Source organism: Poecilia reticulata, chromosome 23, assembly GCF_904066995.2.
Source record: "Poecilia reticulata chromosome 23, P_reticulata-male-v2, whole genome shotgun sequence".
NCBI classification, from domain to species: domain Eukaryota; kingdom Metazoa; phylum Chordata; class Actinopteri; order Cyprinodontiformes; family Poeciliidae; genus Poecilia; species Poecilia reticulata.
The window spans coordinates 19,903,756-19,920,871 of record NC_088852.1 but is presented as its reverse complement, the minus strand read 5'-3'; the positions used below and the strand labels follow the sequence as shown (position 1 = coordinate 19,920,871).

The 17,116-nt window shown below is 41.8% G+C and overlaps 1 protein-coding gene and 1 long non-coding RNA gene across 13 annotated transcripts in view; one reads left to right on the top strand and one right to left on the bottom strand.

Annotated features, from left to right (window-relative positions):
• Positions 1-17,116, bottom strand: part of large1 (LARGE xylosyl- and glucuronyltransferase 1) — a 150,150-nt gene that overhangs the window by 84,817 nt on the left and 48,217 nt on the right. For 11 of the 12 annotated variants that reach the window (XM_008401201.3, XM_081603760.1, XM_081603758.1 and 8 more), the window contains one exon: positions 14,576-14,680. The exons of the other annotated variant lie outside the window; for it this stretch is intronic. In XM_008401201.3, the coding sequence (XP_008399423.1) occupies positions 14,576-14,680 (105 nt within the window). The remainder of the gene's footprint in view (positions 1-14,575; positions 14,681-17,116) is intronic. 12 annotated transcript variants of the gene reach the window in all.
• On the top strand, positions 7,112-11,717 carry LOC145550142 (uncharacterized). The gene is made up of 2 exons (XR_014086002.1): positions 7,112-8,583; positions 8,669-11,717. It is a non-coding gene; the product is annotated as an uncharacterized LOC145550142 (long non-coding RNA).

Below are 17,116 nucleotides of genomic sequence, written 5' to 3'. Positions count from 1 at the left end.
ACTCTATCAGAAGGTATCACATACTTCCAACTATTTTGTTCTTCAAATTAAATTGAGAGTATGCCTGTCGCGATAAACGATAAATCAATTAATCGGGCGATAAAAAAACCTATCGAGATCATTTTAATTATCGTCTCTTCCTGCCTTTTTTTCTTTCTGTTGATGACGAATGAAAAAGGCTCAGCTCCGGTGCTCTCCACTGACCCTCCCTTCCTCATTTCCTTAGTCTAATGTCCAGCGCACATTACACGAGTTGTCGGCCCATTTTCAAACCCTGAGAGACACATTAGCCGACAGAAATTCTAGGTGTAACGGTTCGATCGAGTTTGTCGTGCCGTGTGATGTCCAGCCACATGGGCACAAAATAACGGCTGCAAGTCCAGTTAACTAATTTTAAAATCAGGCATTAATCAATGCTTTACTAGAATCTACCTGTGATGCATGTGGCTATAGAGTCAGCGTAAAGTCCTAGCTGAATGAAAATAATTGTAACCTATTTATGTTACGTTAACGAAGAACAGCTGAAAACGTACCGGGTTCATCAACTGCGATAGCAATTGGGCTCCAACTCCTTCCCTTGTCATTTCTATATTCTTTGCACGAAACGTTAAATAAATATTAATGTTGTTTCCACATATCATCTCCGATGTCCGCTGGACTTAGGGTTGCGCCGTGTCAGCTGTTTGGCATTCCCCTCCGTAATTTCCCATCAGAAAGCAGGAGGAGAATCCGCGCTTTCTGATAGGCTACCTGTCACATTCAGCGTTAAGCTCCCAGTCAGGGAAAACCCCTGATTTAGATCGGAGCGGCCACAACAATCTACCGTAACCCACCAAACACTGCATGTTGATCAGTTAGATCGGCCAACGATCTAAGATTGTCATAAGGGGAAAATAGGGGCAAAAAATGGTGTAGTGTGAACTACTGCATTAGGTAGTCGGATGTGCCGGTTTTCTCTATTTAAATCTAGAGATTACTGAAGGGCAATACAGACTTCACAATCTGCACTCTTGGTTGAATGCAGTATTTATTTCCACTTTGGCTTTATGTTGTTCAGTTTTTATTCAAGTACGTTTTTTGTTAATGGAGACTGAGAATCCATTTTATTTTTGTTTTTGGTTGTTTTGTTTATTTAGTTTATCGGTTCCAGTGTTACGTGTTATTTTGAAAATAAATATCAGGAAATCGCATGTATTAGTCATTTCCATTAAATCAGTGTCAAAAGGTCTTGAAACAATATCGTTTATTGCAATAATTTCTTTAGACAATTAATCGTCCAGGAAATTTGTTATCGTGACAGGCCTAATTGAGACTGAATACTGAAAAATCTGTAGTTTCTTAAGTCCTGTATTGTGATGTGGAATGACCACTACCACTCCAATATACTCTGGGTCTTAAAAGCAATCAGTTAACATTAACGCTAGTTTGAATATTATTCACAAAAATACTTTATGTACAATGAACCACTCTGGAACATGTTTTTTTATTATTATTATTATTGATTAAGTTGTGCAATTCCTCCCATCACAAGATAAATATTCAGATAGGAGGAATGTCAAAGTAAGATCACGTTTCACAAAAGTCTATTGTATGTAATCATGCATATTCTTCTTTTATATCATGAATTCAACCTGTTACGGCATCAGTGGGCCCTGCCCTCTTTTTCCTTGCAGGGTTCTGCAGTCAGGCCCTGCAGGTGTTGGGTGTTCCTCTGATTGGCGTCCTGCAGCTTTAAAGCTGCTAGGCGTACAGCAGAGGGGAGGCTTTTCCCTTCCCTCTCCTCAGATCCCCACTTGGTTTGGTTTGTATCTTTTGGTTGAGTTTTGTTAGGTTTTGCATTACTCATTTCTGGTTATTTATAGGTTTTGCTCTAATCTATTTTGGTTTCTTATTTCAGGCATTTCTTTTTTCTTCAGGGTTATTTCTTTCATATAACTTAATAAATTCTACTTTCATTTACACATTAAATCCTTGTGTGGTCTCCATTAATGTTGCCCCATCAAACGAGCCTGGTGGACGTAACATTGTGGGGGCTCGTCCCTTCATGGTTGCCATTGTGGGAGCTAATTATGCTTGATTGGCCTCATTGGTGAGTTCAGGTTGCAGTTACATGCCCCTGACTTTGGTTTTCCTGTACTGCAGGTTATTTGGCTAGTTTAAGGAATTTTACCTTACTAGATTTTGGACATTTTTGATGTTTCATGTTTGTTGCTGGAGGTCCATGAGGATTTTTGTTGGTGGGGAGAGAGGGTTGTGTTTTGAAAAAAGGTAAGTGCTGTCTGGTATTTGTTTGTGGCAACTTCATTTTAGATTACCCTGTTTGTTGTTTTGGTTTGTTATTTTTGGGTTGGACTCTGGGCTGAGGGCACCGCCGTGGTTTGCTGCCTGAGAGGTCTTGGCCTGGAGGGATTTGCTGCCAGCGGTATCTTGGTGCTTAAAGTGACTTGGCTCTTGGAGGAAGGCCTGAAGACTAGGCTAAGGTTAGTCAGGGTTTTGGCACTTAGTTAGTGGTAGGAAAATGGAGGTTTGCCATTTGTTTGTACCAGTCATGCACTTCCTTGTGGTTGTTTAAACAATTGGGTATATTTTGACCTGTATTGTTTTTTTTTTGAAAGTGGGGTTGTTGGGTTAGTTTGGTTTGAGGATGGACGTTGTGAGTTCTTTCTTGTCTTCTCCAACATTAGAACTCTTGGAAAAGCTTACAAAGGAGCAGATTCGTCAAGTAGCTGAACACTTTAAAGTTGATCTTGAAGATGTAAAAGGATTAAGGTTACCTCCGCTAAGAAGTTTTTTAAAAGACGAACTTGTAAAACTGAATGTCTTTCCTGTCTCTCTTTCAGATGCTGATGTGACAGATGAAACTTCCCTCGGTTCAGTTTCTTTAACTGGTGCTCCAAATGAATTGTCGAGCTCAACAGTGTCTCAAGCTTCTCAATTAAAGTTTCAGTCGAATAAAACTGAGATGGAAATGCAGTTGGAGTTAGAAAAATTACGACTAGCACATGAGCTTGAGAGAAAATTAGAGTTACAGGAAAAGCGGCTAGCATATGAGCTTGAGAAAAAACTAGCTTTACAGGAAAAGCAGCTAGCACAGGAACAAGAAGAGAAGAGGTTGGCACATGAGTTGGAGGTGAAGAAATTATCTTTGGAAGCTGAGCGCCTGAAGTTGAGGTCTGAGGGCAGGTTAAGTGGTGGATCTGTTAATCTGTCTCAAGGTGGTGATGGGTTTTCTGGACATAACTTAGTTAACATGTTGAAGCTGTTGCCTAAGTTTAATGAAAGAGATCCTGATGTGTTTTCTCTTTGTTTGAGGACATGGCAGAGGACAATGACTGGAGTGATCTAGATTGCTCCATGCTGCTGCAAAGTGTGCTTGTGGGTAAGGCCCAAGAAGCATACGTTTCATTAACTTCAGCTGAAAGAAAGGTATACACATCTGTTAAAAAAGCTGTGTTGAAAGCTTATGAATTGGTTCCTGAGCATTACAGGCAACAATTTAGGAGCTGCAGGAAAGCTGAAAAACAGTCAAACACGGATCTGGTCAGAGAACTAAACACCCAGTTTTCTCGTTGGTTATCAGCTGAAGGTGTGGATGATTTTGAATCACTTTGTGACTTGATGGTGTTGGAACAGTTCAAGAACATTATTCCAGAACGGGTGGCTATATATATCAATGAACATAAAGTAAAAACTGCTGCTAAAGCTGCTGTCTTAGCAGACGAGTATGTTCTGACCCATAAAGCTTTGAGGGATTCTCATTTGAAAGGTGACCACAGCCTTAAGGAATTTCATTATGACCGGTTTCCTGGTAAAAATGGATTGGATCATACACTGAGATCTAAAGCAGACTTGGTTTGTAACTATTGTCGCCAGAAGGGACACTGGAAAAATGAGTGTCCTCTGAATATCAAAACTAAATCAAATAGGGGCAAACAGGATCATCGAAAACCTGTGGCTTTAGCCAGTGTTACACAGTTGCATTCAGTGGAGTCTACACCGCTACCTAAAGTTGAAAGTGTAAGACCAACTGTCTTAGCTGCACCTCTTGACTTTCAATCTTTTTCAGACTGACTGATTCAGATCCCCAGAACTTTGTGAAGGATGTCGGACAAGATTACGCTCCTTTCATCACACATGGGTTTGTTACTCTGAATGGAAGTTCTAATAAAGTGGCTGTAAAGATTCTGCGTGACACCGGAGCATCTGAATCTTTCATCTTGGATTCTATTTTGCCATTTTCTTCATGTTCTGATACTGGTCGTAGTGTCTTAATTAGAGGTATTGGGATGGAAACTTTCTCTGTGCCTCTCCATAGGATCTATTTGCAGTCAGAACTGGTACAAGGAGAAGTGACGATAGGTGTTCGTCCTTCTTTGCCTGTGGAAGGGGTGTCTCTCATTTTAGGAAACAATCTGGCAGGTGGACGTGTGTGGCGAGATGTTGCACCTCCTCTAGTGGTCCGAGCGTCTCCATCTGTTTCCGTGTCAGACAAATGTGCTCAAGACTTCCCTGAGGCGTTTCCAGCTTGTGCAGTAACTCGTGCCATCACTCGTGCTTTGGCTGATAAGGAGGTTGAGTCTGGTAAGCCTAGTTCTGTTGAGAAGACTGCTTGTTTGCCAACTCTTCCTGTTCCTTTGTCACTCAGTGAGTTGATTGCAGCCCAACAGGAGGACACAACCTTAGCTGTCCTGTTTGACCAAGTCCAGACAGCTGAACAGGACACAAAAACTCATGTGGGTATTTTCTACAAGCAGATCTGTTGGTACGTAAATGGTTACCCTACAGTGACAGGGATATTGTTGGTCCAATTTATCAAGTTGTTGTTCCAGTCAAGTTCAGAAACCTTGTTTTGAAAACTGCTCATGGAGAATTGTCTGGTCATTTCGGAGTCAATAAAACTTATAATAGAGTTTTACATCATTTTTATTGGCCGCGTCTGAAAAAAGATGTTGCTGCGTTTGTGAAAACCTGTCACACTTGTCAACTAACTGGAAAACCTAATCAGACGTTGAAACCAGCTCCACTTTTTCCAATACCTGCTGCTGATAAGCCTTTTGAACACTTGATCATTGACTGTGTTGGCCCACTGAGTCCTTCAAAGTCCGGATCAGTGTATTTACTGACGGTTATGTGTAAAAGCACTCGTTATCCTGCAGCATATGCTCTGAAAACCATTACAACAAAGTCGGTGGTCAAAGCTTTGTCTAACTTTATTTCAGTGTTTGGAATCCCAAAGACGATTAAGACTGACAGAGGTACCAATTTCACCTCACGCATGTTTGGTGAGATTTTGAAACAACTAGGTGTAGTCCATCAACAGAGCAGTGCTTATCATGCTCAAAGCCAGGGGGCACTAGAGCGTTTTCACCAAACCCTGAAGGCTTTGTTGAGGGCATACTGCACAGAGTTGAGTAGAGACTGGGAAGAAGGTCTGCCTTGGCTACTTCTGGCAGCTCGTGAAGTTGTACAAGAGAGCACAGGGTTCAGTCCAAATGAACTAGTGTTTGGACATCATGTGCGTGGTCCTCTTGCTATTTTAAAAACCAACTTGGAGAGGTCTGAGCCACCATCAAACCTGTTTGACTACGTCAATGGTTTTCGTCGCAGACTTTTCTTGGCTGGCCAACTAGCTTCTGAGAATCTTAAAAAGGCTCAGAGGAAAATGAAGCGATGGTTTGACCAGAAAGCTGAAATAAGGTTTCATCCAGGAGATAAGGTGCTTGCCTACTTCCATCAGAGTCACCTTCCAAGCAAAGTTTTTATGGTCCGTATTCTGTGTTGAGATGGGTGTCACCACAGGACTATGTGTTCTACCCCAGACCGTAAACGACCAACTCAGCTTTGCCATGTGAACTTATTGAAGCCTTACTTTGGTTCTACTTTGGAAGAAAAAGATGGGAAGGCAGTTGTGCTCTGTGAAGGCAGACTCGAGCTGCAACACAGGTTGGATGAGGATGTGCGACTCCAATGACACAGTGTCCAGCCCAGACTTAAAACTCTGAGATGTTGTCTAACATACAGACATTATTGAGTCATTTGTCTGCAGAAAGAAGTGAGCAGTTGAAGCAGTCCATTATGGATTTTCAAGCCTTGTTCGTGAATCCAACATGTACCAATTTAATTGAGCATGACATAGATTGGAGATGCGCAACCATCCGTCAACATTTTATCGTGTGCCTCCTGAGAAAAGTAGTTTTTGGAGTCAGAAATCAGTATTGCTGGACATGGCCTGGCTAAACCATCTTGTCTAGTTGGTCTTCGCCATGTTTGTTGTTTAAAAACCTGACGGTACTTTTAGATTCTGTACTGATATAGGAAACTGAACAGCATTACAAAGCCTGACTCTTACCCGCTCCTCGGATGGAAGATTGTGTCGATCAGGTTGGAACTGCAAAGTATGTGAGTAAATTTGATTGCTCAAGGTTATTATCAAGTACCTTGTCTGCTCGAGCCCAAGAGGTGTCTTCCTTTATTGTACCATCAGGATTATACTCTTACACTGTAATGAGTTTTGGCCTTAGGAATGCACCTGCCACTTTCCAACGGCTGATGAATAAAGTAGTGGCTGGTTTGGAAGGTTGTGCTGTCTACTTGGATGATGTAGTGGTCTTCAGTGACACCTGGAATGAACACGTGCTGCGTATCCAGAAGTTGTTTCAGTGTCTTCAGGATGCTCGCCTAACTGTGAACTTAGCTAAATGTGAGTTTGCAAGAGCTACAGTGACTTATCTGGGAAAAGTTGTTGGGCAAGGACAAGTGAAACCAGTAAGGGCAAAAGTCCAAGCCATTGATGGTTTCCCACCTCCTTCCTCAAAAAAGGAGTTGATGAGATTTCTGGGGATGGTGGGTTACTATAGAAACTTTTGTGAGAACTTTTCTACTGTAGTGGCTCCATTAACAGACCTATTGAAGGCTAAAGTCCAGTTTAGGTGGTCCTCAGCTTGTCAGAAGGCATTTGAAAATGTCAAGTTTCTCTTGAGCACTGCACCAGTCTTGTCTGCTCCAAGATTAGACCGGCCATTCCAGGTACAGGTTGACGCAAGTCAAGTGGGTGCAGGAGCCATTTTGTGCAGACTGACGAAGGAGGAATTGACCATCCAGTGTGTTTTCTAGGAAGTTCAATCAACATCAACTTAATTATTCGACCATTGAGAAAGAGGCCTTGGCCCTTATTTGGGCCCTGCAGCACTTTGATGTGTATGTGGGTGGGGGTGCATTTCCTGTTGTGGTATATTCAGATCATAACCCTTTGACCTTTTTGCACTCTTTACAGAGCCCCAATCAGCGGTTGATGCGATGGGCCTTATTTCTACAGCCTTACAACCTTGAAATTCGGCACATTCGAGGCACTGAAAATGTGCTGGCTGATGCATTGTCTCGTGCCATTGATGGACCAGACTAGCAGGAAAAAATGTCTACAGAGGTCCTAGTGGGAACCTCTGTTTTAAGGGGGAAGGTGTTACGGCATCAGTGGGCCCTGCCCTCTTTTTCCTTGCAGGGTTCTGCAGTCAGGCCCTGCAGGTGTTGGGTGTTCCTCTGATTGGCGTCCTGCAGCTTTAAAGCTGCTAGGCGTACAGCAGAGGGGAGGCTTTTCCCTTCCCTCTCCTCAGATCCCCACTTGGTTTGGTTTGTATCTTTTGGTTGAGTTTTGTTAGGTTTTGCATTACTCATTTCTGGTTATTTATAGGTTTTGCTCTAATCTATTTTGGTTTCTTATTTCAGGCATTTCTTTTTTCTTCAGGGTTATTTCTTTCATATAACTTAATAAATTCTACTTTCATTTACACATTAAATCCTTGTGTGGTCTCCATTAATGTTGCCCCATCAAACGAGCCTGGTGGACGTAACATTGTGGGGGCTCGTCCCTTCATGGTTGCCATTGTGGGAGCTAATTATGCTTGATTGGCCTCATTGGTGAGTTCAGGTTGCAGTTACATGCCCCTGACTTTGGTTTTCCTGTACTGCAGGTTATTTGGCTAGTTTAAGGAATTTTACCTTACTAGATTTTGGACATTTTTGATGTTTCATATGTTTGTTGCTGGAGGTCCATGAGGATTTTTGTTGGTGGGGAGAGAGGGTTGTGTTTTGAAAAAAGGTAAGTGCTGTCTGGTATTTGTTTGTGGCAACTTCATTTTAGATTACCCTGTTTGTTGTTTTGGTTTGTTATTTTTGGGTTGGACTCTGGGCTGAGGGCACCGCCGTGGTTTGCTGCCTGAGAGGTCTTGGCCTGGAGGGATTTGCTGCCAGCGGTATCTTGGTGCTTAAAGTGACTTGGCTCTTGGAGGAAGGCCTGAAGACTAGGCTAAGGTTAGTCAGGGTTTTTGGCACTTAGTTAGTGGTAGGGAAATGGAGGTTTGCCATTTGTTTGTACCAGTCATGCACTTCCTTGTGGTTGTTTAAACAATTGGGTATATTTTGACCTGTATTGTTTTTTTTTTGAAAGTGGGGTTGTTGGGTTAGTTTGGTTTGAGGATGGACGTTGTGAGTTCTTTCTTGTCTTCTCCAACATTAGAACTCTTGGAAAAGCTTACAAAGGAGCAGATTCGTCAAGTAGCTGAACACTTTAAAGTTGATCTTGAAGATGTAAAAGGATTAAGGTTACCTCCGCTAAGAAGTTTTTTAAAAGACGAACTTGTAAAACTGAATGTCTTTCCTGTCTCTCTTTCAGATGCTGATGTGACAGATGAAACTTCCCTCGGTTCAGTTTCTTTAACTGGTGCTCCAAATGAATTGTCGAGCTCAACAGTGTCTCAAGCTTCTCAATTAAAGTTTCAGTCGAATAAAACTGAGATGGAAATGCAGTTGGAGTTAGAAAAATTACGACTAGCACATGAGCTTGAGGAGAGAAAATTAGAGTTACAGGAAAAGCGGCTAGCATATGAGCTTGAGAAAAAACTAGCTTTACAGGAAAAGCAGCTAGCACAGGAACAAGAAGAGAAGAGGTTGGCACATGAGTTGGAGGTGAAGAAATTATCTTTGGAAGCTGAGCGCCTGAAGTTGAGGTCTGAGGGCAGGTTAAGTGGTGGATCTGTTAATCTGTCTCAAGGTGGTGATGGGTTTTCTGGACATAACTTGGTTAACATGTTGAAGCTGTTGCCTAAGTTTAATGAAAGAGATCCTGATGTGTTTTTCTCTTTGTTTGAGGACATGGCAGAGGACAATGACTGGAGTGATCTAGATTGCTCCATGCTGCTGCAAAGTGTGCTTGTGGGTAAGGCCCAAGAAGCATATGTTTCATTAACTTCAGCTGAAAGAAAGGTATACACATCTGTTAAAAAAGCTGTGTTGAAAGCTTATGAATTGGTTCCTGAGCATTACAGGCAACAATTTAGGAGCTGCAGGAAAGCTGAAAAACAGTCAAACACGGATCTGGTCAGAGAACTAAACACCCAGTTTTCTCGTTGGTTATCAGCTGAAGGTGTGGATGATTTTGAATCACTTTGTGACTTGATGGTGTTGGAACAGTTCAAGAACATTATTCCAGAACGGGTGGCTATATATATCAATGAACATAAAGTAAAAACTGCTGCTAAAGCTGCCGTCTTAGCAGACGAGTATGTTCTGACCCATAAAGCTTTGAGGGATTCTCATTTGAAAGGTGACCACAGCCTTAAGGAATTTCATTATGACCGGTTTCCTGGTAAAAATGGATTGGATCATACACTGAGATCTAAAGCAGACTTGGTTTGTAACTATTGTCGCCAGAAGGGACACTGGAAAAATGAGTGTCCTCTGAATATCAAAACTAAATCAAATAGGGGCAAACGGGATCATCGAAAACCTGTGGCTTTAGCCAGTGTTACACAGTTGCATTCAGTGGAGTCTACACCGCTACCTAAAGTTGAAAGTGTAAGACCAACTGTCTTAGCTGCACCTCTTGACTTTCAATCTTTTTCAGAACTGACTGATTCAGATCCCCAGAACTTTGTGAAGGATGTCGGACAAGATTACGCTCCTTTCATCACACATGGGTTTGTTACTCTGAATGGAAGTTCTAATAAAGTGGCTGTAAAGATTCTGCGTGACACCGGAGCATCTGAATCTTTCATCTTGGATTCTATTTTGCCATTTTCTTCATGTTCTGATACTGGTCGTAGTGTCTTAATTAGAGGTATTGGGATGGAAACTTTCTCTGTGCCTCTCCATAGGATCTATTTGCAGTCAGAACTGGTACAAGGAGAAGTGACGATAGGTGTTCGTCCTTCTTTGCCTGTGGAAGGGGTGTCTCTCATTTTAGGGAACAATCTGGCAGGTGGACGTGTGTGGCGAGATGTTGCACCTCCTCTAGTGGTCCGAGCGTCTCCATCTGTTTCCGTGTCAGACAAATGTGCTCAAGACTTCCCTGAGGCGTTTCCAGCTTGTGCAGTAACTCGTGCCATCACTCGTGCTTTGGCTGATAAGGAGGTTGAGTCTGGTAAGCCTAGTTCTGTTGAGAAGACTGCTTGTTTGCCAACTCTTCCTGTTCCTTTGTCACTCAGTGAGTTGATTGCAGCCCAACAGGAGGACACAACCTTAGCTGTCCTGTTTGACCAAGTCCAGACAGCTGAACAGGACACAAAAACATCATGTGGGTATTTTCTACAAGCAGATCTGTTGGTACGTAAATGGTTACCCTACAGTGACAGGGATATTGTTGGTCCAATTTATCAAGTTGTTGTTCCAGTCAAGTTCAGAAACCTTGTTTTGAAAACTGCTCATGGAGAATTGTCTGGTCATTTCGGAGTCAATAAAACTTATAATAGAGTTTTACATCATTTTTATTGGCCGCGTCTGAAAAAAGATGTTGCTGCGTTTGTGAAAACCTGTCACACTTGTCAACTAACTGGAAAACCTAATCAGACGTTGAAACCAGCTCCACTTTTTCCAATACCTGCTGCTGATAAGCCTTTTGAACACTTGATCATTGACTGTGTTGGCCCACTGAGTCCTTCAAAGTCCGGATCAGTGTATTTACTGACGGTTATGTGTAAAAGCACTCGTTATCCTGCAGCATATGCTCTGAAAACCATTACAACAAAGTCGGTGGTCAAAGCTTTGTCTAACTTTATTTCAGTGTTTGGAATCCCAAAGACCATTCAGACTGACAGAGGTACCAATTTCACCTCACGCATGTTTGGTGAGATTTTGAAACAACTAGGTGTAGTCCATCAACAGAGCAGTGCTTATCATGCTCAAAGCCAGGGGGCACTAGAGCGTTTTCACCAAACCCTGAAGGCTTTGTTGAGGGCATACTGCACAGAGTTGAGTAGAGACTGGGAAGAAGGTCTGCCTTGGCTACTTCTGGCAGCTCGTGAAGTTGTACAAGAGAGCACAGGGTTCAGTCCAAATGAACTAGTGTTTGGACATCATGTGCGTGGTCCTCTTGCTATTTTAAAAACCAACTTGGAGAGGTCTGAGCCACCATCTAACCTGTTTGACTACGTCAATGGTTTTCGTCGTAGACTTTTCTTGGCTGGCAAACTAGCTTCTGAGAATCTTAAAAAGGCTCAGAGGAAAATGAAGCGATGGTTTGACCAGAAAGCTGAAAATAGAGTGTTTCATCCAGGAGATAAGGTGCTTGCCTTACTTCCCATTCAGAGTTCACCTTTCCAAGCAAAGTTTTATGGTCCGTATTCTGTGTTGAGATGGGTGTCACCACAGGACTATGTGGTTTCTACCCCAGACCGTAAACGACCAACTCAGCTTTGCCATGTGAACTTATTGAAGCCTTACTTTGGTTCTACTTTGGAAGAAAAAGATGGGAAGGCAGTTGCTGCTTCTGTGAAGGCAGACTCGAGCTGCAACACAGGTTTGGATGAGGATGTGCAGACTCCAGATGACACAGTGTTCCAGCCCAGACTTAAAAACTCTGAGATGTTGTCTAACATACAGACATTATTGAGTCATTTGTCTGCAGAAAGAAGTGAGCAGTTGAAGCAGTCCATTATGGATTTTCAAGCCTTGTTCGGTGACATTCCAACATGTACCAATTTAATTGAGCATGACATAGATGTGGGAGATGCGCAACCCATCCGTCAACATTTTTATCGTGTGCCTCCTGAGAAAAGTAAGTTTTTGGAGTCAGAAATTCAGTATTTGCTGGACAATGGCCTGGCTAAACCATCTTGTTCTAGTTGGTCTTCGCCATGTTTGTTGGTTAAAAAACCTGACGGTACTTTTAGATTCTGTACTGATTATAGGAAACTGAACAGCATTACAAAGCCTGACTCTTACCCGCTTCCTCGGATGGAAGATTGTGTCGATCAGGTTGGAACTGCAAAGTATGTGAGTAAATTTGATTTGCTCAAAGGTTATTATCAAGTACCCTTGTCTGCTCGAGCCCAAGAGGTGTCTTCCTTTATTGTACCATCAGGATTATACTCTTACACTGTAATGAGTTTTGGCCTTAGGAATGCACCTGCCACTTTCCAACGGCTGATGAATAAAGTAGTGGCTGGTTTGGAAGGTTGTGCTGTCTACTTGGATGATGTAGTGGTCTTCAGTGACACCTGGAATGAACACGTGCTGCGTATCCAGAAGTTGTTTCAGTGTCTTCAGGATGCTCGCCTAACTGTGAACTTAGCTAAATGTGAGTTTGCAAGAGCTACAGTGACTTATCTGGGAAAAGTTGTTGGGCAAGGACAAGTGAAACCAGTAAGGGCAAAAGTCCAAGCCATTGATGGTTTCCCACCTCCTTCCTCAAAAAAGGAGTTGATGAGATTTCTGGGGATGGTGGGTTACTATAGAAACTTTTGTGAGAACTTTTCTACTGTAGTGGCTCCATTAACAGACCTATTGAAGGCTAAAGTCCAGTTTAGGTGGTCCTCAGCTTGTCAGAAGGCATTTGAAAATGTAAAGTTTCTCTTGAGCACTGCACCAGTCTTGTCTGCTCCAAGATTAGACCGGCCATTCCAGGTACAGGTTGACACAAGTCAAGTGGGTGCAGGAGCCATTTTGGTGCAGACTGACGAAGGAGGAATTGACCATCCAGTGTGTTTTCTAGGAAGTTCAATCAACATCAACTTAATTATTCGACCATTGAGAAAGAGGCCTTGGCCCTTATTTGGGCCCTGCAGCACTTTGATGTGTATGTGGGTGGGGGTGCATTTCCTGTTGTGGTATATTCAGATCATAACCCTTTGACCTTTTTGCACTCTTTACAGAGCCCCAATCAGCGGTTGATGCGATGGGCCTTATTTCTACAGCCTTACAACCTTGAAATTCGGCACATTCGAGGCACTGAAAATGTGCTGGCTGATGCATTGTCTCGTGCCATTGATGGACCAGACTAGCAGGAAAAAATGTCTACAGAGGTCCTAGTGGGAACCTCTGTTTTAAGGGGGAAGGTGTTACGGCATCAGTGGGCCCTGCCCTCTTTTTCCTTGCAGGGTTCTGCAGTCAGGCCCTGCAGGTGTTGGGTGTTCCTCTGATTGGCGTCCTGCAGCTTTAAAGCTGCTAGGCGTACAGCAGAGGGGAGGCTTTTCCCTTCCCTCTCCTCAGATCCCCACTTGGTTTGGTTTGTATCTTTTGGTTGAGTTTTGTTAGGTTTTGCATTACTCATTTCTGGTTATTTATAGGTTTTGCTCTAATCTATTTTGGTTTCTTATTTCAGGCATTTCTTTTTTCTTCAGGGTTATTTCTTTCATATAACTTAATAAATTCTACTTTCATTTACACATTAAATCCTTGTGTGGTCTCCATTAATGTTGCCCCATCAAACGAGCCTGGTGGACGTAACAAACCAAAACTAAGTTTTTCAGTGCTCCTAACACACATGTAATATATATTTTAATGGATAAGATAGATAGTTTTCTCCAAACATACTTCTTTATGGTGAATAGAAATTAAAAAGGATTAGCTACAAAATGAATAAGAGTCAAAAGGCGGTGCTCAACAGTTGATTTGCATTTGCATGGCACTCAGCAACTTCATTTAAATACGAAAACCTCTGCTAGGCACAAGGGGACAGAGGTGATAGGGGAACACGGACACACAGGGATTTTTACCATTTCTGGCAGTGTTCGACTCTGACAAAAACCTCTTGCCGAAAGCCCTCAATCTCCATGCGCACGGCAGAACAAGGTGTCAATAGCTGTCGAAAATCCCATTTTTCGTCCTGTGTCCACTTAAAGGTAGTGCTCTACAAATTCTATCCACATGTACAGTGCACTACCAGAAGACTCAATATGTTGGATAAGGTCTCCTCAAACATCAATGCTCTATCAATGCTCTATTGAAAACATAATCTTTTAACTGTCTGTGTGTGGTTCTCCGGCAGCCCAGCAGCACAGAGAAAGACTTTCCAGAGAATCATAAAATCTGTCTAGAAAACAATCAGCTGTTGTTAAATGTGTTGTTTTGATTAGGCATCAGAAACTATTCTGATTAAAACCCCCATCACCCTCAAAGCACTTGCATATCAGACGGTGGTTCCAAGAAGACACCGGTGTCCTCAGGACAGTTAAGAGGTTAAATCCTAAATGTTACCTTGAATGAATCCTAAATGTTACCTTGAATGAAGGATTTACTCTATTTTATGCCACAGTCACCTGTAAACGTAGGTTTTGAAATAAATCAGTTAACTGATAGTACTCACCAGTGTTGAAACCTCTACCTAGTGCTGGCCAGGGTCGATGGTTCTTCCAGAGATTCCCCAGATACCAGTCACTCTGGTTCTCTACTAGACCCAGAACCTGCTGACCTGAACAAAGCATAAACAGCAGTTTTTCTCTAGAGACAGTCAAGGCCAATTAATTTGTTAGGTATTGTTGTTGCGCGACACCCCCCACCCCCTTCTCTCTCTGTCTACTTCCCCTTCTCAGAGGAGGAAGATGTGCTACCAGCGGGGGAATTGAGTTTCCTAAATCTGCTGGGATTTACCCTGTCCAGAACTGAAGTAAACTCTGTTTAAGCTGGCGTCGAGAAAGACTAGCCTGGTTTCTGACGACCTCCATCCAGATGTCCCACCCTTTTTCACCCTGTGAATTAGCCAGATTGAGCAGCCTTCAATCAACTAGTTTCACAGAGCACACCTGTTAACGGTCGCTCTTTCTCTTTATTACAACTTGCACTTGTTACTGAACCAGGTTGGTTTTAGTGACTCAGGCGAGTCCCAAGGGTGTTGTTTTAGTTTTGGCTAAAAGCAACCTATAAAACATTTTCCACTTTTTCCTCCCAGAATCAAACTTCATAGCTATTTTACAACCATCAAAGAACTTTAAGGTGACTCATTAATTGAATGTCCACAACATCTTTTAGATTTTCTTAATGCTAATTATTTTATTAGTAAGGCAATTTTGCAAGGGTCAGTACAGCTTAATTCAGTAGCAGAAATAATCAAATAAGTAAAATCAATAATCTAGCCTATCTTTCCCTAATGCTGATACTGAGAACTAAAAGAGGGACACTTTGAGAGAGATGGACGAAGTTTGGCATTTTGAACCCCAGAACTGGCCTGATGATAAAGAAGGTATTGCAGCAGCAGCAGGCTCCCAGTACAGGAAGAGTACTGACTTAGAGCAGCAGGTCTCGGGCCTCAGGGTAACTTCCTCATGTGCGTAGCGGTCCTCAGCTTCTTGTCTTGCAGCTCTGTAGCTCCTTTCTCCTAGTCTCACAATCTTTCTGGTCCATTGAGATGTAAACGAGCTGGTCTCATGGAAGGAACACACCAGTTCTTCTTCTTTGCCTTTGTTCTTTGCCTTCATCTTTATCTTCATCTTTGCCTTGGTCTTTGTCTTTGGGGTCTGAACCCAGCTGATGAGAGAAGTGCAATTTGAAGCCACATGTTGCAGGGCTAACGGGTTGGTCCCCATGTGCAAAACAGTCTTCGGCTCTGTGGCCCCGGCTCTTCTTCAGCTGCAGAGTTCTTTGTCCATCTCGATCTTGGCTCGAAGCTGCCTGAAGGATAAAACCAAAGATTCCTCTTTTCCTTATAAAGGGTGTGTTTGCATTGGCTAGCTTTGTTGCTGTGCCTGTCTCATTGGCTGACTACTTGGACAGATGATCTCATATCCATCACCGTCTTGTAGACATTATGTCCTGATGTCTGTGCTAATGTCCCAAGTTGCTCAATAGTCCTCTTATGTCTGTTGCCTGCCCAACCTTTTCTTAGGAAAGTTTAAGTTGAGCAATAAGGCCTTGGTTACCTCTGCTCTCCCATCAGTTCCTCTTTCCCCCTAACCTTTCACCTACCATCTACCTCCAACACAACATCAGTGACCTTTAATTACAATTACACATTTTACACCATTTCCAGTTCAATGTCAAAATCACATTTATAACCTTTTAGTTTCCCTGATTTAGCATTCATTTATAATATTATAACCAGAACTTATTACTCTTATTATAATCATAATGTGAGTTATTACAGACATTTCTGAAAAGAAACCAGGAATAATCCATTATTCTAATTATTTGATACCATGTTAGTTAATTGTTTCACCTGTAAGTACTTCCATAAGTTTAAGAGTAAGTGTAAATATTCTTATAATCAAACCAACATCAAACATTGGTTAAACCAATATTAATTATTGGTTAAATAATTAACTAATTATTTAACCAATAATTAACCAATTATTTAACCAAACTTATGGAAGTACTTCACCTGTAAGTACTTCCATAAGTTTATTAGTAAGTGTAAATATTCTTATAATCAAACCAACAAACATTGGTTAAACCAATATTAATTATTGGTTAAATTATAAATTATTATTAATTTAAGTATTTTACTCTGGGTTTTATCCAATTACCCAAAATGTTTAGATTTTATTCTTTATACCCTTAATGCTTTGAAATAAGGAGCACTCTGAACTATTTTTATACACATGCAGGCTGGAAACTTTCTTCCTCTTTCTTTAGGAAACTTGCTCTTTCAGTTTCATGACTCCCTTTCTGCTTGACTATGATTTTTTATGATTAAATAGAAAAAAGTAAAATTAAAGCAAAGTTTGCAGGACACAATAACAATACACACAACCAGATTAATTGTATTACAGTCTGACTCTACTGTTGGGTCTTAATGTCACCTGTGTAATCAATTTTAAAGGTAACTTTATTAATTGTTATTAAAAATCTCCAGCATGGGGAAGTGGGATGAGCTCGACTTTTCTCGACAGTATTTAATAATGGTATTTAATAT